Source organism: Salvia splendens, chromosome 4 (genome assembly GCF_004379255.2).
Source record: "Salvia splendens isolate huo1 chromosome 4, SspV2, whole genome shotgun sequence".
Lineage (NCBI taxonomy): Eukaryota > Viridiplantae > Streptophyta > Magnoliopsida > Lamiales > Lamiaceae > Salvia > Salvia splendens.
This window is the reverse complement of record NC_056035.1, coordinates 37,413,055-37,440,963: the sequence shown is the minus strand read 5'-3', so window position 1 is coordinate 37,440,963 and position 27,909 is coordinate 37,413,055. Positions and strand designations below refer to the sequence as shown.

Below are 27,909 nucleotides of genomic sequence, written 5' to 3'. Positions count from 1 at the left end.
AGAGAAACTTGTTAACACAAGTGGTGCGAATGAAATGAAGTTCAACGAGCCGTATATATAGAGTTTAAAAAAAAATTAATATACCGGACGTCCGACCCACGCCACAATGGCGGACTTCCGCCCGCCCGTCGCCGCAACGTCCGAGGACATCCGACGTCCTTACGGGACGTCCGTGTCCGAGTTGAAACGCCACAATGGCCGACGTCCCGGTCGCCCGTCGCGGATGTCCGACCGGACGTCCGCCATTGGAGATGCTCTTAGAACTTTTTGTATAATTACATATCGAGTAAATTTATCCGATCGCAAACTGTACTACTATTATTTTATAATTTAAAATGTGTGACTTTTATAATATTATTTATTTTTAAAAATATATTAATAGTTATAGTACATTTCATACCTTCAAATGAGAAATCACTATCATGGAGTAGTATTCTTCTATTGTTTTGGCCCATATTGTTCATCTCATCTCGTCTATTAGGCCATTTCTCAGTAAAAGTCTCAAATACGCCCTAAGTTTACAATATTTCTTCGCCCATCTGTACCCATTAACACAATAGATGTATATGTATTATGTTTTCTATTTCTTTTCTTTGTAGTATTCCCAAACCAAATATGGATCATATCTAAAAGGCCCCAACATAATCTGGTTATAGATTCACATCAAAATTCTTATATCGGCCTGGGCAGGGTACGAGGGGCTAATACGTTTTTAGCTCATAACAAAGATCAGGTATAACATTCTGTTTCAAGTTAGTCGACTACGAAAGCCTTCACACATGTCTGTAAGTTGCATCTTGCCTACCAACCAAGCCTCAGTCTGCTTTCTTGTTAGAGTTTTCATCAGTCTCTTCAGTTTTTGATTTCGATTCATCAAATGCCAACAACTGCATAAATTAGTGAACTCATTATATTATGAGAATACTAACTCAGAAGATCTTAAGAAAACAAAAATGCTAGGCCAAGAATTCAAAGTAAAACTCCAGAATCTAGAGATAGAACTGATAACTCTTAAAGCAAGTTTCCGATGAGGGTGTACAGTTTGAAGGACAGATAGTTCGGTAAAAATAAAGTTGGATACGATTAAAATTAATAAAATCATCACAAATAATCTAATCATATTCAACCTCTTTCTACATGCTTCAGTCAACTCTTTTTACATAAGGAAAGTCATACAAACCCAACTTTGGTGTGTATTGAAGAGACAAGTGGATGGGTGGGGGGTGGTGAGTCTTCAATGCAGCCATTATCATTATCATTATCATTAATAAATGACAGTTCTGTGAAAGTAGAGAGTTGTTTAATGCAACCATTATCATTATCTTTATTATTTTCATGAATAAGACTAGAAGTTGGAGATATTATCAAATTGTCAACCATTATCAACCATTGTAGTTGAACGGCAGTGGCAGAGGCTTTCCTTGTAGGAAAAAAAGCTTTCCCTTATTGGAAAGAGTAGTCCATTTACTTTCTTAATTTCATCCTATGGTGTCGGTTCATTATGCTACTTATGCCAGACATATTTTCTAGAATTCACGGTCCACCGACCTATCACTCTGTATCAGAAAGTCCACATTGGATATAGTGTCAAGTAAATTTTATTAATTCACCTTATCCCCCAAGGCTTTTACTATAGTATCACAAGTTTCTAAATTGACCAGCTTATATGCAAATTTACCTTCTGCAGAAAATAAAGAAAATGACACTAACATGAAATACACCAAAATGGAGGGTGTAATAATATCGTACTAGAATAAAAATTAAAAGAATAATTGACTTACGGGTTTAACTTCACCATTCCATAAGCAGTGAGCAGCCAAAAATCCAATGACACCAGGCACGATATAGAGCAGAGCAGGCTGGATAATTAATTAGAATTGAAAAACACAATGATTAAGATATTAAGACAAAAACATATAGTATAAATGAAGATGATCTTTTTGGGCCAAATCCAGTCTTTTCAAGAAGATTACTCACTTGTGCAGCTTGAAACCAGTTCATTACGATGATTGTGGCAACCAGACCAGCTGTATATCCTAGGAAAGCACTCTTAAAATATTGGCTGTCCTTCCCTCTTGAGGCATCAAATCTAAGAGCTAATGCTACAAAAATCCCTGAAAAGTACAAGCCAAATTAAACTACTGATTCAGCTATAAGGTAACTCAGTGCGACTCATACACAAGGAATGCCTATGAATTGATTAATTGAAAAAAGAAAGAATAGCCATATAACCATTCCAAGCCCACCTATATAGATGAAACATGAAAAAGAAGCAACAGAACTAAATAGTAATCCCTTATCTATTACTGTGATATCTAAAACTAATCAAAATTGTAATAGCACTTACCTACAGTTGATATGTATATACATATATATGCATATAAAACTATTATTCAAATACATAACTTTTACATGAATCACACCACATACCATTTTGCTAGTAAATGAAAAAAAGCCATGGTGTGATGCTATACTGATGTGCACATTATTGAAATCCACTGTGCAAGTAGATAACAGGCAATAAGGTACTCCTAATCATTAATCAATGGCTGAAACTGAAAAGTTCATACCAGGAATCACTATATCACCAAGTCCTAACATTGAAAATGGGCGAGCAGAATTTGATGTAGGGAACAACAGCTGCAATAAGTAAAGTATTAGTGTTTTCAAAACTCCGAGTCTTAACTAGGAACGGCCAAGCTAAGTAAGACAGGTTATAGAGTTCAAGTATGCACCTTTATTGGGGCATCAAAAGATTTCGCAACGCTAACCATAACAGGGGTGAAGAAGACCCAGAATATGTCATACACAAAAAGCCCAGCCTGTTATTGGCAGAATATATGCATTAAGTAAAGAAGGAAATGGAGAAAACAATAGTTGTCGGAAAAAAAATCCAAAATCTCACTCTCAGCTCATAGAGAAATGGAGTTGAGAAGCTAGGTAGTTATGTGATAGCCATTCATTTTATAAAAATATATACTACTTACCAATAGAATGGCTCCAGTCTTGAACGAGCCAAGTGAAAGCATTTCAATTCCCTGAAATTATTATGTAGAAGAAATGAAAATGGTCAATAAAAGCTACTCCTACAGATAAATGTTATTATGATTCAAGATCTCTAAGTTTCAATGTGCACCAGCTTAATCCAAAAGAGTCATATAGTAAGTTGGATGCACAGAGATAAAATATCAGTTAATGTAATGTGTTATAACCTGAATGGAGAAGGCAAGCCCCAAGATATTGTTAGCTAGCCAATGCTTCTGCTTAGCATACCACGCGCAAAAGAAGGTTCCAGGAATGGCAGCAACTATCTGTGATTTTGTGAACTCAAACTCCAAAGCTGCGAACATATATATAAATAAGAATGCCAGCATATTACAAGCAACATATTGTTGAGCAGATTAAACAGCATTCCAGTGCTTACAATTTATTGCTCCCATAACCTTTTTGGGTATAACAAAATATAACTCATTAAGTCGCATTCCAAAATGAATGTTTTTATTTAGAAAACTATTCTGGTACCAAATAGCAAAGATACAACCTTAAACTATAATCCAAGTCAACTAAGATATATGGGTATTATCTTTGGTTGAATATGCGAAATAAAATGAGCAGCAAAACTGGGGATTCCCTAGAGAAAATTGTGACAAGAGATAACCATAAATTTGCTATTAGATGATAGAAGAAAAAAAACCAGAGGTCTTGGCAAGTTCATACACTTGAAATATGGGAACCGTAATGTAATAACATTATCATTCCATGGTTTGGGCAGGAACCCTTGAATTTCAGGTAGCAGTGTTGCCCTACAAAGTTTACACAAAGTAAGTAATATTAATATAACATCGTAATAAAGCCAGATAAAAAAATAAAGATGACTAAGCTAAATGGTATATAATACATATGAATGGCTTACGCTAGTGCAGCAATCCCAAGTACAAAAAAATAGCACGTCAAAACAGCATTAACCAAGTCTTTTGATAGAAATTTGAAAAGTAAAAATAGTGACAGCAACATTGCACTCCCAACCAATGGAAACCGCATGGCATGTTCGTTGGACATCGTTTCCTGAAATATTTAATTGTGTGACCAAGGAAAGTTGATAATATATTCCTCAAGGCTCAAGCTACATGTTTTATCAGAAGGAAATGTAATAGAATCCAACTTACTGATGGTGGAGTAGGCTTAACAGAGCGATAACATCCCACGTAGACAGTTAAACAAGCTGTCAAAATGACATTCAAATTTGGGTCTACCTTCACAACAAGTGGTGCAAGGGTCAAAGCTGTAACAATAAAGCATAAGGTCAGAATGTACCAAAAGAAGATACCATGATGTAAACTTATTCACACTACACAGTTTACAAATATACATTTTCACAAAAATGAATATGGAACTTCAAAGAAACATTTGTGCCTAGGAATACATACAACACACTATGACCAAATTGTTCCCAAATCCAGAGAAGAAATAGCTTATAAAATGATCCTTGATGATTTGAGGACTAGCCACTGCATCAAGTTGAGGTACAAAATTTGATGGGTCTAATAAAGTGAAATAAATATGCCCACAAGGACATATAAAAGTTGAGGAATGTCAACCAAACACTCATCCAGTAAAACTAACAATGAGGTTAAGGAAAACTATTCATCTCCACATTCACTTCAACTCAAATTAAGTTCATAACTTTTATTTGGTAGTACAGAAATTAAAGAAAGACAGCAGGTTTCACTTTCCTGAGACCATATAAACTCAATGAAACAGAAAATAACATACCTGCCAGAGCCAAATTAGCAAGACGCTCATGGTTCTTCATTCTAATAACTTCAGAAATTTTGAAGTGTCCCTCAGTTTACAATATTACGGTGTGTCTGTTGTGTAATATGCAAGATGAGATATTAATACACATGAAATAAAGCACATTAATACACATAAAATAAAGCACTGGAACATAATATTTGAGCTCCAGGACACCATCATACCATATAAGTTGATGCTTAATCATCACTCATTTTCTACTCACCACTTTCTCTTTTATAAACATGCATGAATACCTAAACCCTAAACCCTAAACCCTAAACCGTACCAACACGCTACCTTAGGTATTAAAGATATAGTAGGCACATGAATCTCGAGAGCTGACAATATTACTGGTTTGTGCATTGTATGATCACCATAACTAGATTCTAAATGAGCCGAGTATTCTCGATAACACGTTGCTGTTGAGGAATGACAAGAAAATTGAGTTTCTCGATTACTCGATTAAGAAGCCTTTGATAGAGGGAAATCTCGAGGTGTGAACTACACATCACAGATCACAGCAATCACTAAACTTCCACCAAAATACACAACATCCATTAGTCAATGCAAAATTCAAATAATTTGACATTAAATTCGATATCTCACAAATCATCTTATTCATATTTTAAGATCTACCAATTCGAAATCTTAGATCTCACTACAAAATTCAACAAAGAGTGTACTGAGATGGGAAGAAGAAGAAGAAGAAGAAGAAGAAGAAGAAACGTCCATGTAGAAGAAGATGCAGAAGAAAAATTGACCTGAGAAGAAGATGGCGAGCACAAGTCCACGGTGGGGGAACTGACGCGGTGGTCGGTCCGCCGAGAATAAGGAAGAAAAAAGGCTGAGGCGGCCGCGGTGAGAGACGGAGAGAGGAGAGAAATGGAAATTTTTATTTATTTATTTACTTTAGGCCTTGTTTTTATTATTCATTTATTGCTAATTTTATTGTACAGTAATTCATCAAACTAAATGTTTTTTTTATTTTAAATTTAATTAAACATGTTGTTCTTAAATTAGAATGAATAAATATAGATATTTTATGCAGATAACACTAACAGAGTTCAAATAAGTAAATTTAGTCGACTGAAATTCGTAAAGAAATAATCTATGTATGAGCTACAATTTTTTATACACATGCTTTATACATATAATTAGGGTTACAAATTTTTATGTAATTTGCAACTGTTAAGGAATGAACTTATTAGTTCTTTCGTAAATTGGAAGATGATGTTGCTGGTTAAGAATTCGCAAACAGAAAATTTAAAATAAAAAACAATATTTTATCATCAAGAAATGTAAGAGGAAAGCATATACACATGTATAAATACAGATTACATAATGAGATTCAAATTCAGAAGATAAATTGTCACACACCTGCAAAATATGAACACCTCTCCTCCAGTATGTGTGAAATTAGTAACCTCTTTTTAACGCGGTAGAAATAAGAAACTAAAGAAAAATCAATAAATTGGCATGCTAGAGCCACGTCTCTGAACGGTCATTCTCCCAATAACATGTTGCCACATCAGATATTTGCTCATCTCGCGACAATAAATTTTGAATAATCTACAATTTCTTCTACTGTAATGAAATCTGAAAATATACATTATTCTGTAAATTTCATTTGCCATAATTATATATAGCAATCCACTTATTATATTTAGAAAAATGATTTAATATAAATCTTATGTTATTATTATTTGTAACATTCTTATTTATCTATTTTATTTGCCAATTACAAAAAAGGGAAAAATCCACCTCCAAAATACCTACCATGATAAAATCCAATTTTGAAGCAATTTGAGTTTTGATATCCACTATATTGGGCCATAAAATGAGGTTTTGAGCTTATTTTTATTACTACTATTTTAAAAATTCGAGAAGGATAAAAAAAAAGATTTCACCAAATTTGGCACATAGGTACTTTTTGAAAAAAATCAGAAAAAATGTAACTTTTCTTCGATTTTAATGATGGTAGGCGTTATAGGAATCATGAAACAAAAAATTAATTCGAAGCTAGGGCCATTTATGGTGTGGGCCAAAATTATGTTGCCCTTATTACTTCACAAAGTAATTTCATAATTCGATTTAAGTGATAATAACTACTCCATATTTATAGACATTTTAAAGCAATATAGTGTACGTAATACAACTGTCTATATTGCACATTAATATATTATATTCACAAATATGAAATAAAGTTATTTTTGTAAAATAAGATTTTAAGATATTGGACCGTTAAATATAACAAAGAAACATCGACAAGAGTTATAAATTATGTATTCATCTATATAATAAGACAAATCAAGTTTAATAAACTTCAAGCAATACATTCTTCCACAACATTTTATTGAAATAGTGACAACTCAAAGCTCAACAAAACAAGCCATAATTTAATTAAAACTGGTAAAATTAACAGAGGCTAGTTATAATTTTCCCAATTTAATTGTATTCGTTGGGGTTTGCTTGGAGGTAAGCTTCAACAGCATGGAAGAATGCCTTAGCTCCTTCGTGTCCTTGTTTGATCTTCTCTTGAATCACATTTTGGTTATCTTCTTTGGTGTGATATTTGCTAGTCACCTTGTACACACAACCTCCATCTGGACCGTCTTCAACCTTCATGTCATACGAGACAAGCTCAAAATCATCTCCCAGGGCTCCACCTTCGATCAGAGTGTACTTGAATACACGATTTGTCTCATCGATTTCATCAGTTCTATGCTTTGCGCTCTTGATTTGGTCTCCTATTTGACAAAAATACAAGAATTTTTAATTTATTTTCTTCTTTTATTGAAATATCAAGATCGATTAGATGGCGTCTCAATATATCGGAATTCAAATATTTCAATGTTATCAATGTTTGATTAATCCAATCTCGTCCATCATACATTCAAACACGATAAAGACTTTTTTATCCAAATCTATGAATTATTGAAGGTAGTGATTGTGTGTATATTGAATAATATTATTATACCCATATTACCCTCGACAGATATATGTAATACTGTTAGAACTTTCAAAGTAAATAAAAAGTAGGTACCTTCAGCCCAAGTGATCAGCTTGATGGAACCAGCGCCGCCGTCGCCGTGAACGGTTTCAAAGCTCTTGAAGAAGCCCGGCAACACCTTGGGCATGAGGTTGTCGGAGTCAAGAATGAATGATTTGAATAGTCTTGCCGGAGGGATTGAGCTGCTGATTTGTAGATCGTCGACGATCACACTGCCCATGATTTCCAAATAAAATCAAACTAACAAATTTATAAAGCTGGAATTCTGAGAGAGCAAGATTGGATTGATTGATTTGTGGTGGAACAAATGGCCTCTATATATAGTGGTGTAGGCGAGGTTAAAATTGTCATATCACACGATCAATTATACAAATTATATTTAGTATATATTTATTTCTTGACCTCTTTGGTCTGCATTTGAATTCTTCTCTTCTAGACAAAGTACTCATTTCCAGTCAAACTATTTTGAATTTGTGACAAGCTTTATCCACTAATTTATACTTTCCTAAATGGTCAAGGTTGCTGATAGTACTAACTTAATAACACACATGCCACACTATCTTTGTATTTCAACACGACACACAAATTTTTATCACAATATACCTATCTCACAAAGACGTAACTTTCTAAATCAGTAGATATGGACACATGTCTTATCTAATAAATGTAATTATTTATCATAATTAATTAACTTTCGTAAATTACTGATATACTCAAGCTGAGGCCATCCACAACGCTGTCTCTATACCGTCTCTTAAACCGTCTCTTAACTACTATTTGAGCACTATTTGAGGGCCCCACTGTCCTTTTTTCCTCCATCTCTTAACTAAGAGACGGAGGCTGCAACGCTCCGTCTCTTAACCGTCTCTATACCGTCTCTTAATTACTATTCATTCAATTTAATTTATAATTTTTTTTAAAACCCAATTCAATTTAAACAAACACACTTTATTAAAATTAAAACAAAATTAAAAAACACACAAAATAAAAAAACACACAAAATAAAAAAAACACACAAAATAAAAAAACACACAAAATAAAAAAAACACACAAAATAAAAAAAAATTAATCGGAAGGGCTAATCATCCTCCGGAGGCGGTCGAGGTTGAGGGGGAGTCGGAAGGCCAAGTTGTGCTGCCATATGCACAATTCCGTTCCACCAGGCCGCGTATTGGGAGTGCGAGAAGCGGGAAGTGTCCGCCATTGTGGCGGTCATGTACGCCACCATAAGTGTGTCCGAGCCTCCTCGCGAGCCCGATCCTGAGGCCGACTGGCTTGATTCGCCTCGGCCCTTCCTTGCTCTAGCCGCTTTCGCCGCCTTCGTCCCTTGCGGCCGACGGCGCCTACTCGCTGATCCTCCTGCATCGCCGACCGTACCCGCAAACTCCTGGGATTCAGCATCATGTTGGCTGATGCCTTCAGCAGTGTCACCACCAGACGCACCAGCACTAGACGAGTATTGGCCACTCGCCGTATGCTTCGTGCGCTTCGAGTTTGAGCCCGAGCTGGAGTGGAAACCGCCGGCCCATCGTTCCTCGTCCTTGACGGCGCGCCAAACATCAACAAATCTGAATTGATGTCCCTCGTCCTGGTAGTAGGCGCGCAAAGCGGACGTCAAAATGTCGGTGGCCGTGGCGCCGTTTGGTAGCGCGCCTCTTCCGCCGAGTAGATGCCGCAGAATTTTTTGACCTGTCGGTCGACTCGGTCAAAGTGACAGCGGATCATTTTAACTGTGCGCTTGCGGGAGCGGTTCGGCTTTATTTGGTGGTAGACCTCGACAACCTTTTCCCAGAAACACTTCCGGGTTTGTTGATTCCCGACGATGGGATCGTACGAGACCGTGATCCAGGCGTTGTACACCGCCATCGTTTCGAGGTTGTTGTACGGATGTCGGCCAAGATCCTCTTCCTCTTCCTCTTCTTCCTCCTCGTCCTCGCCCGTCTGGGGTTGTACACTGCCTCGGCCACCTCCACCGCCTCGCCCACCTCCACCGCCTCGGCCTACTCCCGGCGTGGGATCAACTGGAAAATCCTCCCGGATCTGGGATAATCCCTGCGAAAACCGCGGGACGTTGGGACGAACATATGCATCAAGGTCAAAATTGGGTGGTTGGTACCCCCCCGGCGTCGCCGAACCCTGGGTCCCCGGCGTTGACGAACCTCCACCGCCCAATGTGTTGATCATGTTCTCCCAATCGCCGAATGAGTTGAGATCCCACCCGCCGGAGCCGGAGCCGCCATAGTTGCCCTCGCCGTCGCCGGACATCTTGAGTTGGGTTATGAAAATTTCAGCGAAAATTTGAGAGAAAATTTAGATGATATGAAGAATAGATGTGTAGTTGTGTGTAAATGAGGATGGGTTTAGGAGTATTTATAGAGTAAAAAATTTAATAAAAAACAAAAAAAATATAAAAAAAACAAAAAAACGGTAATAATACCGTTACAAATTTTTTTTTTTTTTTTATTTAAATTCGAATTTTTTTTAAAAAAAAATATTTATTGCGTCAGCACGTGACGACGCCGGGCTGCGCCACGTCGCCGAGGCGCGTGGCGAGCCAGCTCGTCTCCTGGCTCGGCGAGTCGAGTCGCGCGACGAGACGGGACGAGATGGAGGCTGCAACGCGTCTCGCCGGGGTCTCGTCTCGCTGAGACGAGACGCGAGACGCCGGCGAGTCCCGTTGTGGATGGTCTGATAAGACCGGCAACAGTTAGTCGAACGTCTAGAAAATTGATAAAATGTTAGGTTTTCATTATTCCAAAATAGGAATTCTATTTTATTGACTAGTAAAAAAGGATATTTAGAGCCAATTACTACTACTACTTTACTACTCCACCAAATTGGTCAACAAGGGAGGCTGCTGGCTGCGACAATAATTCAGGCAATTTTTTTTTTCTTTCTAAAGGATTTCTCGTATATTGACGATTGACGAATGCCAATATTGAGAACAGTTATCAAAGATATACACAACATATGTCTCTCTTAAAATTAATTAGTTACTACTCCATAAAATAAAGTTTTTTGTCAACACTAATGTGCTTGAAATAAAGGTATAAATACTTGAAAAATACAAACTAGAGAGCAATTTTTTAGCACAAAAAGTGCTCGCTTTATCTACCTCCTTTCAACGAGTATAATTGAAAATGAATTTTCTCTTTAGCTATCGTACTCCGTTTTGACTACAAAGGCATCTGTCAAAAACAAAACCCCAAAAATTGAGTGTCAATTCTACAAATAATATACTTTCTACTTTTGTCATTACTCGTCAATAATTTCTTTTTTGGACGTCCCCAAATACTTACCACGTTTATTTTTTACTATTTTTATAATAGACCTCACATTCTATTAACTCATTATTCATATTTAATTATAAAACTAATATATAAATATAGTACCAACATTCAACTCACTTTTTATTATATTTCTTAAAACTTATGTCGAATAAATATATGACAATTAATAATAGACAGAGAGATGTCTTATTAAAAGAATATTAATAATCCAAAAAATTATGAGGCGCTTATAGGCTATAGCATAAAGAATGATCTGACATCCAACAATTACAAAATGCTTGGAAATTTCCAAATACAAAAAGTGCTCGGTAACACATATATGCTCGGTAAAGAGCTTTTCTTTTGTAGTGAATACTTTATTTAAACACTTAGATATATTTTTTTAAATATTCAATCTAAAGTGATGCTCCATATTTTATAAAATCATCTCTCTCTTCATTTTTTTTTATCTTTTTCACTTAATTCACATAATGGCATCGCATAAAATTATGTAAAAATATAGCAATGAAATAACATTTCATTTTAAGTGGGATACAAAGAGTATTGGGAGCCAACCAGATACTATTGCACGTAAAAGCTAATATATCCGGCCCAATTATTAACTTCACTATTCGATAGCGTAAGTGTATAGTGAAGCATTTCTTTTTATCACGAGATTTAAGAAATTATGTTAAAAGCGAGTAGTGAATGAAGAATAAAGTAGGAAAGGAAAACGATAAAGAAATGAAGAGAAAATAAAGTTAGTGAGAAGAATAATACGTTATTTTTTGCTAAAAATGACTCAGCTACGATGGAACAACCTAAAAAGAAATACGACTCCATTACATATGAATGGAAGGGGTACTATTTAGGAAATTTTAGAGCAATATTTATATCTTTAACAAGTGCACGAAATTTGTATACAACTGTTCTTTTTGCCCATTAATATATTATCCCCACAAATATGAAATAAAGTTGTTCTAGTAAAATATTTGAAGACATTGGAACATTAAGCATTATATAAAGAGTATATAATAAGACAAATCAAGTTTAATAAACTTCAAGCAATACATTCATTCTTCCACAACATTTTATTGAAAAAGTGACAACTCAAAGCTCAACAAAACAAGCCATAATTTAATTAAAATTGGTAAAATTAACAGAAGCTAGTTATAATTTTTCCAATTTAGTTGTATTCGTTGGGGTTTGCTTGGAGGTAAGCTTCAACAGCATGGAAGAATGCCTTAGCTCCTTCATGTCCTTGTTTGATCTTCTCTTGAATCACATTGTGATTATCTCCTTTGGTGTGGTATTTGCTAGTCATCTTGTACACACACCCTCCATTTGGACCATCTTCAACCTTCATGTCGTACGAGACGAGCTCAAAATCATCTCTGAGGGCTCCACCTTCGATCAAAGTGTACTTGAACACACGATTTGCTTCATCGATCTCATCAGTTCTATGTTTTGCACTCTTGATTTGGTCCCCTATTTAAAAAAATACATGAATTTATTTAAAATATCAAGATTTATTAGATGGTGTCAATAAATTCCAATTCAAATATTACAATATTACTGATGTTTAATTAATACAATCTCGGCACATCATACATTCAAACACGATAAGATTTCTATTCAAAACTATGAATTATCTAAAGGAAGTAATTGCATCACACCTTATACTCTTGTCATTTATATACCCATGTTACCCTTGATAAATATTTTTAATAATTAACCCCTTTTGATGCAATACTGGTTCAGGTAGAGTAGGGGTCGAGGCTCTTAGCCAATAAATGTGATTATTTATTATAAATTTCATAAAATACTAATATGTCTTGTGCAGGATGGTCGAACGTCTAGAAAATTGATAAAAATATATGTTTTATCCCTCCAATAATAGGAATTTCTATTATTAGAGTCTATTTTATTGACCAGTAAAATTGATATTGACCAGTAAAATACCACCATTAACTAGTCAAAATGGGAGGCTGCGATCATAATTTTGTCGCCAAATACTCTTTCTATATGATTTCTACAGTATTTTCTAGAATCACAGCACAATTTGCTGTGCACAAGATTTTTCAACTTATGTGAACATAATTTTTTTATACGGAGTATTTTTAAATACTCCCTAGTATATCGAAATTATTTAAGGTTTATATTCATAAATAATTTTATTTCATTTTCAAGTTTTATAGGAGTACTACTAATTTATTAGTATAATGTTCGTATTTAAATTATTAATAGTACTTCCTCCGTCTCACAATAGGATACACATTTGATGTGAGCACGAGTTTTAAGAAATATAAAGAATAGTAAGTTGAAAATGTTAGTAAAATATATGATTCATTTTTTTATATTGATTTTATAATAGAATGTGAGTGAAATGAGTTAGTAGAATGTGAGATTTATTTACGATAAAAGTGAAATGTGACTCTTATAATGAGACAGACCGAAATGACAAAATGTGACGGAACGAATATAATTAGAATTGAGTCGAATACAATTGATTAACCTATTCTGAGTTGACCAACTACCATCCCGCATGGGCATAAAACCAAGGTCCAGGTCGGCCTATGCGTAACTGGGTTCAGTGCTCATCTTGAAAAACTAAACTTGGGTATGTACTAAATAATTGAAAATGTGAATATTTTATTTGCGTTACTAATTGATAGTTTTATAAATCAAATAAAAACTGAAAAATCTCAGTATAAAAACTAATATTTCTATTTTATTTGCCGATTGAAAATAGCAGATTCCTACGATTAAAATAGGACTGTTCTTTAATTTGCTCAACGTTATATATTCTGTTAAATTTGATAATATTAATGAGCATAAATTTGGCAACCGATCTACATAAGCATGGATCTAGTTAATTAAGTTTTTTTTTAACAAAAATAGTCTGCAACTATAACTATATCTGTAAGGTATAAAGATTTTAAAATGCATGTTGGACATAATTCATGTTGAAAAAATATTATATGCTAGTACATAAATAACGACTCAATTTGTGGGTGTGGAAGCCGAATTATAAATTACTACCACTAGTTTACTACTTTCCACAATTCCGACTATAAATTTTTATCCCTATTTATGTATGATCACACTATTATATAATTGAAATATACTCTCCCCCCATTGAATATCTCATTTTTTTATCCTTCTGCCCATAAATATCTATTTCACTTTTACTATATTTAGTAAATGGACTCTACATTTCATTAATTCATTCTACTCATATTTTACTATAAAATAATATATAAAAATAGGCTCCACATTCAATTAACTTTTTTCTACTCACTTTACTTTATCCAGTTAAACAATTTCTAAAAACCCATCTTGAATCTTGATCATATATGAGAGATTTAATCATAGACGGAGGAGTAACGATTTTGATGGTATTTATGGAGCATACAATACGTTTTGTTGAAAATAATTGTCACTCCTTGTGAGGTACATACACCAGTGACCACTCTACTCGCGAGTTGATGACAATTCAACTTATTTAATGAAAATTAAAAACACAAACCAACAATTTAAACAAGATTTATTATTTCAAATTTCCACTCAGATATTGTACTTAAAAGGGTTTGCAAGAATGTAGGCTTCAATAGCACGAACAAATCCCTCAGTCCTCTCTTGGCTTTGCTTGACCTTCTCTAGTATGCTATGGTGGTTATCGCCTTTGGGGCGATAAGTAGTGACAAAGGTCATAACAGAAACGACGTCGTTTTCACCATTTTCAACGTTGATGTCGTACGTGATGGACTCTAAATCATCTCCCAATATACTCCCTTCGATAAGACTATATTTGTACTTGTAGTTCACCTCATCAATTGCTTCGGTCCTATGCTTTGCAGCCTTGATTTGAGTCTCTATTTAAACACATTAAATGAACACAATTTATGTATATAAACATGCACTCCATATTTATTTTGTATTAGTAGGAGTAACAAAAACTCAATAAATTTATATACTAGTAGTATTTATTTACCTGGGGAAAATGTTACAATCTTTATTCTTCCAACTTCATCATGATCTCCTTGTATGATTTCCAAAGACTTGAAAACTCCGGGCATTATCTCCGGCAGGATGTTGTCGGAATCCAATACAAATGCTTTGAATAACCTTCCCGCCGGTATCGAACTCTTTATTTCTTGCTTATCAATTATCGCCGCCATAATTTAACTTTTTTTTTAGCGATAATGAAAAATCAAGATTTTTCGGCTAATTAAGAACCAAATTTGGCGTTGTATCTCAAAACGGCTATTTATAAGCGATGGCAAAATTGTTTGGTAGTTTCATTAATTATTTTAACGAATTTTCTTCTTACGTGATTGATTATTTGGTTGGAAGTCTTCTTTGCTATATAAATACATAAGTATGTGGTCTGGCTCGATCATTGACTGTGATGATTATTTAATCGTTCTAGTTATCTTGAAATTTTGGATTTATCAAAAGAACTCGCTAAAAGACAAGACCACCTATATGCTCAAAATTTCAGTATATTTAAGTATTTATTATCTTATTATTAAACAAATTAAACTTTATTAAAAAAGGGTTAAAAACATATGAAATAAGTAAATGAATGAGTGAATCTCAAAATTCTCTCTCCAATGCAAGATAGTAAGGAAAATTGACTTAAACGGTGGCCAACAATTTCTCTAAAGAAATTGCCACTCTAATCATTTACGCAAGATAGTAAGGAAAAATTGACTTAAACGGTGGCCAACAATTTCTCTAAAGAAATTGCCACTCTAATCATTTTCAATTTATTGCAAATGGGAAACTCTCTTTTTAATACATAAAAAAATATAAAATATCAATATTAGAAAACCATATAACTTAACTTAATGCAAAGACCACAAGGAAATTAAGAGGTCAAGGCGATTAATTATATCTCACCCGGGGATGGAGCCAGAAATTTGTAGAAAAGGGGGCAAATTTATCTATGAAGAAAATTAAGAATTTGAGGAGGGGCATTTAATAAAAAATTAAAAGAAATAAATTTTATACATACAATATATATATGGAGAAAAAAATTTGAGGTGGGGTAAATGCCCCTCCTAGCACTTTACTAGATCCGCCCCTGATCTCACCACACTCTTGCGGTTTGAGATTTTTGATATAATCAAAAAAATTACATATATCTTGATTGGTGAATTAATTAGCTTGTTTCAAACAGATAAGAGTTAAATAAATTAAAGCAAAATAAAATTAGACTTAAAATTTGACTCTAATTTTATCCATAGTGCTCTTCATCCACATTGACTATTTCATTTTTTATGTAGTTCTTTAAAATTTTCATTTAAAGTTTAACATCAAATTTTATGGCAAGAAAATTAATATAAATTATTACAAATTTAGTTTTTCAAAGAACATAATATTCAACACCCCTCTACAAAAGTTACTGAGAACCGAAATATTTGAAGGCTAAAATGACATTTGAACGAAATGTACGTTTAATATATTATATATTGGTCAAAATTGTTGGCTTAGTATTAATACGACTATTCTAGAGGATTCAGATACATATTTTTCAATTATTTGACTCTATATGCAATGTTAAAAATCTTAAATCCCGTATACATATTTTTCAAATATATAAATAGGTCCATGATCAATTGAGATTTTTTAGGCTAATTGAGAAATGAGATGCAATCTCAGCCACTCATTTTTATTAAATGAGTGGTCCAGAATTTGCCACATGAAAAATATTTTTAGATTAATTAATTATAAAAGGACAGAATGGTAATTTCATATTTTAATTAGGGATTGTGAGGGTGCTGGTGTGTGTGCTTCGAGATGTTGGCTTCAACAATGGTGGCTTCCAGCGCTTTCAGAGCGCTCCCGATCTCCGCGAAGAGCTCCGGCCGATCGTCGCAACGGATCGACGACTTGATCTGCTCCGATCCGTCTTCAATCTGATCGACGATTACCTCGTCGATCTCGCTCGGCACGCCGCTGCTGATTTTGCTCGCCTCCTTCGCCCTCTGCCGCTGCTCCTTCACGTGATCCACCACGTGCCCCAATGGCGCTGCCTTGTCCATCTATATTGATCGGAATCGGTCAATTCAGTGAGAATTTTGATTCGATTCGAGAGAGACAGAGAAAGAAGGGAAAATACCTTTTCAGATTTAGGGATGAGTTTGCGGAGAGTTGAGCGATTTAGGGATGAGTTTGCTGAGAGTTGAGCGTTGATTCTGTCTCTGCAGCGTTTCTCGGATGTTGTTTATTTGTTGAAAATCTGCGGCATTGGCTGTTGGTTTTTGGGTGAACAAATTTGTTGTTGACATTATATTGAAACTTCAGTTGTAGGCATTTGCTGTTGACATGTTGAAATGTAGGAGATGCTGGTTTGTTGACATTGTGAATTGAAGATGAAAATTTAGGATGACATTTTGTAGGTGCCTTTGGAGTCTGTTGACATATTGACATTTGCGTTGCTAGTGACATTTCTTTGAAATTTATGAATACATTATGTGATGTTTTTTGCTGACATTTGTGGAATTAGCATGAGAACATACCTTGAGCTTCGTAAGACAACTCCATAAAATACCAATTTGGTAGATGAGATTGTATAGAATATTGACATGTCATGTCAACTACGGTACATATCGTGTCAACTACACGTACAAGCTATGTCAACTGTGTTACAAGCCATGTCAACTACACGTACAACCATGTCAACTATACATAGAAACCATGTCAACAACAATTATAAGTCATGTCAACTAGACATACAAGCTATGTCAACAATCCGACACATTAAAACATGAAATGACACTTATACCCCCGTGTTGACATAATGTGATAGCTGTTGACATTTCGTTAATCTTGTGGATTAGTGGCTGAGATTGCATCTCATTTCTCAATTTAGCTAAATAATCTCAACCTAACAGGACCCTATATAAATATATGTAATGTTAAAAATCTTAAATCTTGTTTTACATCGACTTGGTGATGATTCTAGCTAGTTTATAGATATGAATAATCCTCTTTTTTATAAGATCTTTTTACGGAGTGAGTGACTCATTTCTAATATGATTTTACACGTTAATATACCTCGAATACATTTTTGGCTCTGAAACAAACATCGGATAGAAATAAAATCTTGATCATATTCATTTCTAGATCCAACAAATTAGTTAGCACACTAAGAGATGGTACGATCCTAATAGAATCCACATGTTTTACCTCTTTCATAGTAAATCTTAGTTTTACATAGACTAAAGGCTCATTTTGGTCCTTAACATATTGCAATATTTTTATTTTGGTCCAAAACATTATCTTTTGAATTATTCGGTCCCTCATAAATAAAAACAGGTCATATTTGGTCCATTTTGGACAGTTCCGTCAAAAAATTGATGGTCAACGCCAATTAACTTAATTTTGACTGGATTAACAATTTTAACACAATAATGTATTCTACCTATTTGGTCCTAAACATATTGTCTTTATTCACCCATCATCTCATCCCCTCCATCCCCAAAAAAGGCCCCAATCCATAGTGTCTTTGTTCTCTTTCTTTCTTATTCAATTTCATGCATTAATTACAATCTTAATTTAATTAATCACCATCTAATACAATAAGAAAATGACTGAAGAAGAAACGAAATAACAGGTCATCGGAATCGTAATTCAAGGTGGAGATATCAGCGCCTATATCCTCCATTTCATCATCAAATCTCCTTTTTCTCCCTAATTCTATCTCCATTGCATCATCAATGTTTGCCGAGACCTCGTCGCTCTTCGAGCTCATAGCCCCCAAATTCTGCAGCCTCGAGCTCTGCCGCCGCCCTCTTCTGAAACAGAGTCGGCTGCGCTCCCACCGACGGCTGAACCTCGAGAGGCCTCAGCAGCTTAGTCTTGTTAGGATTCAATCCCACTCCACCGCTAGGGTCGAAACCCTCGAAATTGATTGCATTTGAAGCACCTCCAGTAGCGGCGTTATCGTCGGAAAAGGGAAGCATCCGCGTCGAGAACTCGGCATTGGATTGAAATTGAGAATTAAATCCGTTAAAACCCATCATCATAGGCGCGGAAACCGCGTCCAGAGCGGGGAAGTAGCTCTGGTCGCAGCTCAAATCGAAGCCGCCATTATCAAATTAGCGGTGAAGAGAGAGGGCATTACGGATTTAGGGGGTCAAAATGAGGGCATCTGCTGCAACGAATCGAGGTAGAAGGGCTGGGAGGGAGAGCAGGAGGAAGAGGAATCCAAAGGATTGAATAAAAGGGAGCTGAATTCAGGGAGGTTGAACGAATTGGGGGCGGTGATGGCATTGTTGAGGAAGCAATCAGAGTCGAGCATGGACTTAAAGGAAGTGAGAGAGGCGTTGGGCTCAACACCTTTTCCGGTCAATATGTTTAGGACCAAATAGGTAGAATACATTATTGTGTTAAAATTATTAATCCAGTCAAAATTAAGTTAATTGGCGTTGACCGTCTAATTTTTGACGGAACCGTCCAAAATGGACAAAATGTGACCCATTTTTATTTGTGAGGGACCGAATAATTCAAAAGATAATATTTTGGACCAAAATAAAAAAATCGCAATATCTTAAGGACCAAAATAAGCCTTTACAATTTTACATATCATTGACGACTTTTCTATATAGAATTTGGTCATTCAGTATAATTTTAGTTTTCTTGAGTTTCTAATGATTATCAGCCATTAAATAGAATTTTAAGTCAGCAATCAATCATTTTACGATAATTTAATATTGAAAACTCCACTCATTTGGATAAATTAATACTTATGAACCCTTTTTGAATACTAGTACTATTAACTAATGATATTTATTAATCAGTTGTCGTGTTGACAGGCACTAAGGCTAATTAAATATCAATATATATTTATTTTATCATATTATCAACAAAATATTGAAGTATTGTCTTTAATTTTAAACATTTGATTATGCTCCTTTCTTCATTTTTAAGTTATGGATCTTCTAGCAACCCAATGCAAGAACCCAAAGAACAACGAGTAGAAAGAGATACTAAAGCAAAACGATTTATCGATCAATTTTCAAAGGTACAAGTACACTATTGCATCTTTTCAACATTATATGTTCACACAAACATTGAATGGAAATAAAATGGATATCAAAAACTTATTTGAAAATCACACAATTGATTTGAAAACACACAACACACGAAATTGCACACTTAATATAGCAAAAGGGCCATCTTGATTTCAGTTGTATGCATCAGGGTTGGAATGTAGATGTCCCACAACAGCTTGGAAGAATCCAACGAGACTCTCTTTGGCTTTCTTGATACTCTCTTGAATCACATTCTCGTTATCTCCTTTTGTGTTGTATGTGACAACTGATTTAAGAATGCAACCTCCATCGGGACCAGCTTCAACCTTGTTCACACTCTTGACAGACTCAAAATCGACGCCAATGTTAGCACCTTCGATTATGCTGAACTTGTACACAAGATTTGCCTCGTCAATTTCCTCGACCTTATGTTTCATGGTCTTCACTTCATTTCCTATTTCACCATATAAATATAAGCCAAAAATGAATGATTTAGCTAACATAAAATAACAAAATCATTATCACATAGTACATATATATACCTTCATAGAAAGAAAGCAGTAAGATGGATCCACCATTGCCCTCTATGTATTCTGCACTCTTGAAAACCGTAGGTAAAATTTTGGGCAACAAGTTCTTCGAATCAACAAAGAATGCTTTGAAAAACCTAGTTGGTGAGATTGAGCATGTGAGTACTTGCTCATCAACAATTACACCCATGATTTACTTTAATTTTTCTCTATTTCAAAGGAAATAATCAACTTGTACTATAAGATCAATGAAGAGTAAGAACTAATTGAGTTGTGTATATTCAATGTGAGAACCAATGACCCTTTTGTAGTGAAATGTGGATGGAATTTATCATTTTTGGTTGGCATTCTTTATCAAAATTTCCTATGACTTTTGCATATTTAATTTTGACCATAACATACTAATGTAAGTCAATAGTGCGAAACAATCTCGTTCGGTATATTCGCATAGAACCTCATAATTATTGCTTTGATACATTAATTATTCTAACTATGTATATTTTATGAAGTACAAAGCTCGTCATTCATAGGAGTGACGATGAAATGCAAAAAATGGCATACATCAATTTATGAACACAAAGAACTTACAAAATTTTATGAATTAATAAATACAAACACTCTATACACCAAAGGAATCTAATAACTATAAGTGCAGTTTTCGAATAATACTCAAAAGTATATGTTTTGATTGGATACACAGAAGTAAAATTAAATACACAAACATAAGAGCATCCACAACGGTGGCGTCCGTCGCCGCTGGCACGGACGCTACCCGCCGTCGCTGCGCTCGCGCCTCTGGCACGGCGCTGCTCGATGCATCGAGCAGCGCCGTGCCAGCGAGCAGCTGACGTGGCGCGCTGGGATTCGTCAACGGCATAGCCGTTGTGTTTAAATTTTTTTTTAATTAAAAAATCGGTTTTTAATCAAAAAAACCGATAAAAATAAAAAAAAAATTCACTTCCCAAAAAAAAAATATCCGTTTATAACCGTTTTTTTCCACTTTTTAATTTTTTTTTTCATTTTTTACCCCAAAAATACACACTTTCATCTATAAATACCCCCCCAATTTCACTCCCAAAAATTTTTAATTTTTAGGGTCTTCCTCGGGTAATATTAGCCAATAATCATGTAATTTTTAATTTTTAGGGTCTTCCTCGGGTAATATTAGCGAATAATCATGTAATTTTTAAATTTTAGAAGTTTAATTATGTAATTTTTAATTTTTAGTTTTTTAATTATGTAATTTTTAATTTTTATGATTTTAATTATGTAATTTTTAATTTTTATAATTTTAATTATGTCTTTTTTATTTTATTTGTAATTTTTTTTTCCACTTTTTAATTTTTTTTCATTTTTTTACCCCAAAAATACACACTTTCATCTATAAATACCCCCCAATTTCACTCCCAAAAATTTTTAATTTTTAGGGTATTCCTCGGGTAATATTAGCCAATAATCATGTAATTTTTAATTTTTAGGGTCTTCCTCGGGTAATATTAGTCAATAATCATGTAATTTTTAAATTTTAGGAGTTTAATTATGTAATTTTTAGTTTTTAAATTATGTAATTTTTAATTTTTATGATTTTAATTATGTAATTTTTAATTTTTAGAATTTTAATTATGTCTTTTTTATTTTATTTGTAATTTGTAATATTTATTGTGGTTTTTTAATGAATTTTAGTATTATGGAAATGTTTTTGTGTAATTGAATTTTAAATTAATTGTGCTCGTCCTTGCGGAAGAGCACAGCTGTGGGTGTTGTGCTCTTACCAGAGAGCAGACAGAAAAAGTGGGGTCGGGCCCACAACCGTGCCGCTGGCAAGAGCACGGTTGTGGATGCTCTAAACAACAGAAAACCACGAATAATTGAATACCAGCAAAAATAAGAAACATGAAATAAAAACAACAACTAAAGCAAATTTTCTTTTAGAATTTTGTTACTAGTTTAATTTAGCATATGATGCATCGGTTTAGAAAATTTAAGCTTCAATTTATGGACTGGCATGATGATATTCATGGATTATAATAATATTACAGTATTAGAACAAATGATACATTCTTTAAAATATATTTCCATTAATTCAAATTTTTGGCTCGGTTGGAGCAAAATCGAGAGAAAAAGGTCTTGGTTAAGATCCATTGGATTTACGTGAAGTCAGTTGTATTTAACGACGAAGGTTTATTTTTGTTTACTTTAATTCTTATCAATTAAAAGTTGTATCTTCTGTTTATAATTTAAAATGCGAACAACCTACACCGTGAAAACGGGGTCGTGGGATGACGCGATTTATATTATTTTATTGTTAATTATTACATACATTAGTATTTTAGATAGTCGACAAAATATATTTTGATTATTCGATCAAAATAGACTCTCTAACGGTTTATTTAAATTTCAGCTAATTTTGATCATATGCAAGTCAATAGCACCAAGCCGGCCACAATCTCATTCAGCGCCACATTATAAAATTACATTACCTGGCTGTATGAAAATTGTATAATAGTATTAAAATTAATTGCAAAATCAGAATAAAAATATAGAAAAAAATTAGCAATTGAAAAAGTAACTCATTTAATGTCATTTTCCAACCTCATGGTCAAATGAATCTAATGACTGTGTGCATGTGTTGACCAGGCGTTAAAATGATTTAACGGTTCATGTCTAGACTAAATTAAAGGTCATGGATTCGATTCCATCACAACACGGCTTTTAAAATTTATGTTCATTTACCAATAAAGAAGGGATCTAATAACTATAAATAAAACAAAAAAAAAACAGAAAAATGACAAATAGCAAAAGCAAAAACCAAAAAAAGACACAGATAATTAAACATCGTTTAAAAAAACATCAAACTGTACCAGTCGATAGTTTTCAAGAATTTAAAAGCGAAGTATGTATGCCAATTGACATCTAACAGGTTATTTAAAAGATAAGGGATTAGCCAATTTAGTGGAGTAATGCCTAAGATGGAGGCATCTTTATAGTTGAGGCAAACTGGCTTGCTGATTTAAGGTGACAATAACACCTAGAGCTAAGTAGTTGGTTGCCTCAGCAATGCATATACATGAAATTGCACACACTTAATATACCAAAAGGTCATCTCTATCTTTTGAAGTCTTCTTTTTTATTTGTATGCATCCGGGTTAGAATGTAGATATCCCACGACAGCTTGGAAGAATCCAACAAGACTCTCCTTGGATTTTCTGATACTCTCTTGAATCACATTCTCGTTATCTTCTTTTGTATTACATGTGACTGTTGATTTAAGAATGCACCCTCCATCCGGACTAGCTTCAACCTTATTTACACTTTTGACAGACTCGAAAACAACGCCCATGTTAGCACCTTCGATTATACTGAACTTGTACACAAGATTTGCCTCGTCAATTTCCTCGACCTTATGCTTCATGAGCTTCACTTCATTTCCTATTTCACCATAAGCCAAAAATGAATGATTTGGTCTTATTCATATGAATAGTTAAGCTAACATAAAATTTTTAAAAAACTCTCATATATGTACCTTGGTAGAAAGAAAACACTTTAATAGATCCAGGTCCACCATTACCCTCTGTATATTCTATACTCTTGAAAATTGTAGGCAAAATCTTGGGCAATAGGTTGATGGAATCAACAAAGAAAGCTTTGAAAAACCTAGCTGGTGGGATTGAGCACGTGAGTACTTGCTCATCAACAATCACACCCATGATTCTAATTTTTATCTCTTTTCAAAGTAAATAACCAACTTGTATTATAAGATCAATGAAGTGTAGGAACTAATTGAGTTGTGTGTATTCAATATGAACCAATTATGACCATATTTGTAGTGGAATGTGGATAAAATTTGTCATTTGTGGTTGCCATTATTTATCAAAATTTCCTACGACTTTTACATGTTTCGTTCTTTTATGTTCTCGTTCAGTCCACGTTCTAATATTAGACCTGGTCTCGAGTGAAAAAAAAATAGTATTAGACCTGGTCTCAGGCTGTAACTGTATCAATATTATATATTAAAATTAATTGCAATTTTTTTTATTTATATTAAATTTAAAAATTGCGTTATGGTATACTCGCATAGAAACAAATATTGCTTTGATTAATTATTAATTAGTACGGAGTATTACTTTTTTGAAGTACAAAGCGATTAATTCATAGGATTGACGATCAAATGCAAAAAAATTTTTTGCAGACATCAGATTATCAATATAGGAACTTTAGAAGATAAATAACAATACAATCCACAAATAGACAAAGAAACAATTTATCCATCAATGTAATATAATAATCATAAAACACATAGGCAAATAGTTGTACCATTTAAACCAACACATAAAACCATGCCAGTTGGCAGTTTTCTATTCCCTTGTTCCATAGTGATGGAGACATTTTTTTTCAGCACGAAAATTAAGAAAAATGTGTATAGTGTATTAAATAAAAAGATAATTAAGTAGAAGAGAAGAAAAAGTAGATAGAATAAAGTAAGAGAGAAGGAAAAGTAAGTGAGAAGAAATGTGTTAACTTTTACTAAAAAGGGAAATGATTGCACTTTTAAGGAATATATCAAAACGACAAAATGATTACACTACTATAGAACGGAGGGGTATAATTTAAAAGCGACTAAAACATGGCTAAGCAAATTGACATTAGCTTCTAATTAGGCCAAAACCGTTAATCGGGTGGATTGGTCCGATCTACCCTCGTTATCCACTCTAAATTTACAAGGCTTTGTTCAAATACTCGTAAAATATGTTTTGATATACTATTTAGAAATTGATATCAATATTTCACTTCTTGTCTTTTTATCTAAACAATTAATAAATATTAATTGATTATATTATCAAAAAAATACTATTGAAGTATTATATCTAGTGATTCAATCACCCAATACCAGGAAACCATTTAAGAGAACAACGACCGGAAATATATGTAATTAGTCATAGAAAGAGATACTCAAGCAAAATGATTTATTGATAATTTTTCAAAGGTACAAGTACAATATTACCTCTGTGTTCACACAAACATTAAAAGGACATAAGATGGCCATCAAAATTTTATTTGAAAATCACACAATTAAATTGGAAACACACAACATACGAAATTGCACACACTTGATATACCAAAAGGTCATCACTATTCTTTGAAATCTTGTTTCTTAGTTGTATGCATCAGGGTTGGAGTGTAGATGTCCCACAACAGCTTGGAAGAATCCAACAAGACCCTCTTTGGCTTTCTTGATGCTCTCTTGAATCACATTCTCGTTATCTCCTTTTGTGTTGTATGTGACAGTTGATTTAAGAACGCAACCTCCATCCGGACCAGCTTCAACCTTGTTCACACATTTGACGGACTCAAAATCAACACCCATGTTAGCACCTTCGATGATATTGAACTTGTACACAAGGTTTGCCTCGTCAAGTTCCTCGACCTTATGCTTCATGGTCTTCACCTCATTTCCTATTTCATCATAAGCCAAAAATGAGTACTTTGATCTTATATCACATATATATATATATATATATATATTGAAGCAAACATATAATAATAAAATCACATATGTACCTTCGTGGAAAGAAAGAACCTTGATGGATCCAGGTCCACCAGTGCCTTCTGTGAATTCGATACTCTTGAAAACTGTTGGCAAAATCTTGGGCATTAGGTTGTTGGAATGAACGAAGAAAGCTTTGAAAAACCTAGCTGGTGGAATTGAACATGTGAGTACTTGCTCATCAACAATCACACCCATGATTCTCTTTTTTTCTCTTTATAAGATCAATGAAGAGTAAGAACTTATCGAGTTGTGTGTGTTCAATATGAGAAACAATCACCCTATTTATAGTGAAGATGTGGATAAAATCTGTCTATTTTGGTTGGCATTCTTTATTCAAATTTCCTAGGACTTTAACATATTTAATTCGATAATTCAATTTCTAGATGGCTAATCAAGATGAAGGAAAAATACCCTTTTTAATTGAATATCGAAGAATTTTCTTTCAAGAATTTTGTTACGGGTCTAATTTTATCATATATCGGTTTTCGAAGTTTCAAGCTTTATCTTTTGGACTGACGTGATCTCGTGGATTATGGAGTATTGCATATTAGTACAAAAAATTAATCATTTTGTAAATATATTTTTAATTAATTCAGTGGCTTGGAGCAAAAACTAGTATTTATGATGAATTGTTTTGGTTATAAAATAATTTAGATAGGCGACAGATTTGTTTATAATTATCCGGTCAATACTCAGTATTTTCCATTTCCGCATATTATAATAAATTTAGTAATATCCGTATATCTTGACCATAAAATAAATGTTAAGTCATTAATAGTGCCAAACGATCTCGTTCACGGCCGCATATTTAGATTACCTGTATATTATATACTAAAATTGATTGCACTGTTTTTATATTATACTAGTAATTAATTATAGTAGTATTCAATTTAAAGATTATATTACGATAGATTAAACATAGTATTAATCATTATATTGCTATGCCAACCAAATTAATTTGATTTATTAATTTAATCATTATATAAAAATATTAACTTCGCTTCTAATTAGCCAAAATTGATGTGGTTCGGTCCGATTCCCCAAAATTCTCCATAATTCTTCAAACTAATTAATTTCATTGTTTTTTTTTTAAATATGACAGGTGCGAATTCTTCAAGGAGGAACCAGATAGATACATCAGAGGACATCATGTTCAGCTGTAAAATCTCAAGTAGTCTACATAAGTAGTATAAGAGCATCCACAACCGTGCTCTTGCCAGCGGCACGGTTGTGGGCCCGGGCGGTACTATTCATGCCTGCTCTCTGGCAAGAGCACAACATCCACAACTGTGCTCTTCCGCAAGGACGAGCACAATTAATTTAAAATTCAATTAAACAATAACATTTCCATAATATTAAAATTCATTTAAAAACCACAATAAATATTACAAATGACAAATAAAATTAAACATTACATAATTAAAATCCTAAAAATGAAAAATTACATAATTAAACTCCTAAAAATTAAAAATTACATAATTAAAATCCTAAAAATTAAAAAAACCACTACTCGTTGCCGAATTTCGCCCACATGTGGTTGATTAGGTCTTCTTGTAGTTGATTGTGGATTCGAGTATCGCGCATTGTGTGTCTTGTCTCGATCCTCTGGCCAACCGTCGTATGCTCGCCTCGGCGTGGGGGAGACCTCGCTGTTGAGCTTCCGGCTTCGTCCTCGTCGTAGAAGCTAGCCGCCCTCGGTCCTTCGTCGGCT

At 34.0% G+C, this 27,909-nt stretch overlaps 8 protein-coding genes across 8 annotated transcripts; all 8 read right to left on the bottom strand.

The window, feature by feature from the left end:
* Nucleotides 1-627: 627 nt before the first annotated feature.
* Nucleotides 628-5,710, bottom strand: LOC121801456 (signal peptide peptidase-like). Its single transcript, XM_042200950.1, has 12 exons — nt 5,559-5,710; nt 4,774-4,868; nt 4,167-4,282; nt 3,914-4,065; nt 3,718-3,803; nt 3,213-3,340; nt 2,988-3,038; nt 2,736-2,822; nt 2,571-2,640; nt 1,978-2,114; nt 1,782-1,859; nt 628-887 (listed from the first exon to the last, which is right to left on the bottom strand). The coding sequence occupies exons 2-12, from the start codon at nt 4,811-4,813 to the stop codon at nt 816-818; spliced, it is 1,017 nt and encodes a 338-aa protein (XP_042056884.1). The 5' UTR covers nt 4,814-4,868; nt 5,559-5,710; the 3' UTR covers nt 628-815.
* Nucleotides 5,711-7,068: 1,358 nt separating this feature from the next.
* LOC121798492 (major allergen Pru ar 1-like) lies at nt 7,069-8,088 on the bottom strand. Its single transcript, XM_042197530.1, has 2 exons — nt 7,841-8,088; nt 7,069-7,544 (listed from the first exon to the last, which is right to left on the bottom strand). The coding sequence occupies exons 1-2, from the start codon at nt 8,025-8,027 to the stop codon at nt 7,243-7,245; spliced, it is 489 nt and encodes a 162-aa protein (XP_042053464.1). The 5' UTR covers nt 8,028-8,088; the 3' UTR covers nt 7,069-7,242.
* Nucleotides 8,089-12,262: 4,174 nt separating this feature from the next.
* LOC121801100 (major allergen Pru ar 1-like) lies at nt 12,263-12,780 on the bottom strand. Its single transcript, XM_042200560.1, has 2 exons — nt 12,777-12,780; nt 12,263-12,564 (listed from the first exon to the last, which is right to left on the bottom strand). Exons 1-2 carry the CDS (start codon nt 12,778-12,780, stop codon nt 12,263-12,265), a joined length of 306 nt encoding a protein of 101 aa, XP_042056494.1.
* A 1,812-nt stretch (nt 12,781-14,592) lies between these two features.
* On the bottom strand, nt 14,593-15,386 carry LOC121800143 (major allergen Pru ar 1-like). The gene is made up of 2 exons (XM_042199730.1): nt 15,071-15,386; nt 14,593-14,951 (listed from the first exon to the last, which is right to left on the bottom strand). The coding sequence occupies exons 1-2, from the start codon at nt 15,255-15,257 to the stop codon at nt 14,644-14,646; spliced, it is 495 nt and encodes a 164-aa protein (XP_042055664.1). The 5' UTR covers nt 15,258-15,386; the 3' UTR covers nt 14,593-14,643.
* Nucleotides 15,387-16,844: 1,458 nt separating this feature from the next.
* LOC121801099 (transcription factor bHLH51-like) lies at nt 16,845-18,793 on the bottom strand. The gene is made up of 3 exons (XM_042200559.1): nt 18,665-18,793; nt 17,204-17,296; nt 16,845-17,126 (listed from the first exon to the last, which is right to left on the bottom strand). Exons 1-3 carry the CDS (start codon nt 18,791-18,793, stop codon nt 16,845-16,847), a joined length of 504 nt encoding a protein of 167 aa, XP_042056493.1.
* A 1,456-nt stretch (nt 18,794-20,249) lies between these two features.
* Nucleotides 20,250-20,892, bottom strand: LOC121800508 (major allergen Pru ar 1-like). The gene is made up of 2 exons (XM_042200075.1): nt 20,663-20,892; nt 20,250-20,574 (listed from the first exon to the last, which is right to left on the bottom strand). Exons 1-2 carry the CDS (start codon nt 20,838-20,840, stop codon nt 20,273-20,275), a joined length of 480 nt encoding a protein of 159 aa, XP_042056009.1. The 5' UTR covers nt 20,841-20,892; the 3' UTR covers nt 20,250-20,272.
* A 2,711-nt stretch (nt 20,893-23,603) lies between these two features.
* LOC121800410 (major allergen Pru ar 1-like) lies at nt 23,604-24,425 on the bottom strand. The gene is made up of 2 exons (XM_042199982.1): nt 24,174-24,425; nt 23,604-24,079 (listed from the first exon to the last, which is right to left on the bottom strand). The coding sequence occupies exons 1-2, from the start codon at nt 24,355-24,357 to the stop codon at nt 23,778-23,780; spliced, it is 486 nt and encodes a 161-aa protein (XP_042055916.1). The 5' UTR covers nt 24,358-24,425; the 3' UTR covers nt 23,604-23,777.
* Nucleotides 24,426-25,597: 1,172 nt separating this feature from the next.
* Nucleotides 25,598-26,435, bottom strand: LOC121800008 (major allergen Pru ar 1-like). The gene is made up of 2 exons (XM_042199547.1): nt 26,210-26,435; nt 25,598-26,104 (listed from the first exon to the last, which is right to left on the bottom strand). Exons 1-2 carry the CDS (start codon nt 26,391-26,393, stop codon nt 25,803-25,805), a joined length of 486 nt encoding a protein of 161 aa, XP_042055481.1. The 5' UTR covers nt 26,394-26,435; the 3' UTR covers nt 25,598-25,802.
* Nucleotides 26,436-27,909: the final 1,474 nt, after the last annotated feature.

Coding starts and splice junctions, on each gene's coding strand:
- LOC121801456 (XM_042200950.1), bottom strand. CDS start 4,813: ATGAAGAACCATGAGCGTCTTGCTAATTTGGCTCTGGCAG. Junction 3,039..3,212: donor GGCTTGCCTTCTCCATTCAG/GTTATAACACAT, acceptor TAATAATTTCAG/GGAATTGAAATGCTTTCACT. Junction 2,823..2,987: donor AGACTGGAGCCATTCTATTG/GTAAGTAGTATA, acceptor TGCCAATAACAG/GCTGGGCTTTTTGTGTATGA.
- LOC121798492 (XM_042197530.1), bottom strand. CDS start 8,027: ATGGGCAGTGTGATCGTCGACGATCTACAAATCAGCAGCTCAATCCCT. Junction 7,545..7,840: donor GCTGATCACTTGGGCTGAAG/GTACCTACTTTT, acceptor TTTGTCAAATAG/GAGACCAAATCAAGAGCGCA.
- LOC121800143 (XM_042199730.1), bottom strand. CDS start 15,257: ATGGCGGCGATAATTGATAAGCAAGAAATAAAGAGTTCGATACCGGCG. Junction 14,952..15,070: donor GATTGTAACATTTTCCCCAG/GTAAATAAATAC, acceptor GTGTTTAAATAG/AGACTCAAATCAAGGCTGCA.
- LOC121801099 (XM_042200559.1), bottom strand. CDS start 18,793: ATGGAGATAGAATTAGGGAGAAAAAGGAGATTTGATGATGAAATGGAG. Junction 17,297..18,664: donor TCTTCAGTCATTTTCTTATT/GTATTAGATGGT, acceptor ACAACATCCGAG/AAACGCTGCAGAGACAGAAT. Junction 17,127..17,203: donor TCATCCCTAAATCTGAAAAG/GTATTTTCCCTT, acceptor CGATCAATATAG/ATGGACAAGGCAGCGCCATT.
- LOC121800508 (XM_042200075.1), bottom strand. CDS start 20,840: ATGGGTGTAATTGTTGATGAGCAAGTACTCACATGCTCAATCTCACCA. Junction 20,575..20,662: donor ACTGCTTTCTTTCTATGAAG/GTATATATATGT, acceptor ATGGTGAAATAG/GAAATGAAGTGAAGACCATG.
- LOC121800410 (XM_042199982.1), bottom strand. CDS start 24,357: ATGGGTGTGATTGTTGATGAGCAAGTACTCACGTGCTCAATCCCACCA. Junction 24,080..24,173: donor AGTGTTTTCTTTCTACCAAG/GTACATATATGA, acceptor ATGGTGAAATAG/GAAATGAAGTGAAGCTCATG.
- LOC121800008 (XM_042199547.1), bottom strand. CDS start 26,393: ATGGGTGTGATTGTTGATGAGCAAGTACTCACATGTTCAATTCCACCA. Junction 26,105..26,209: donor GGTTCTTTCTTTCCACGAAG/GTACATATGTGA, acceptor ATGATGAAATAG/GAAATGAGGTGAAGACCATG.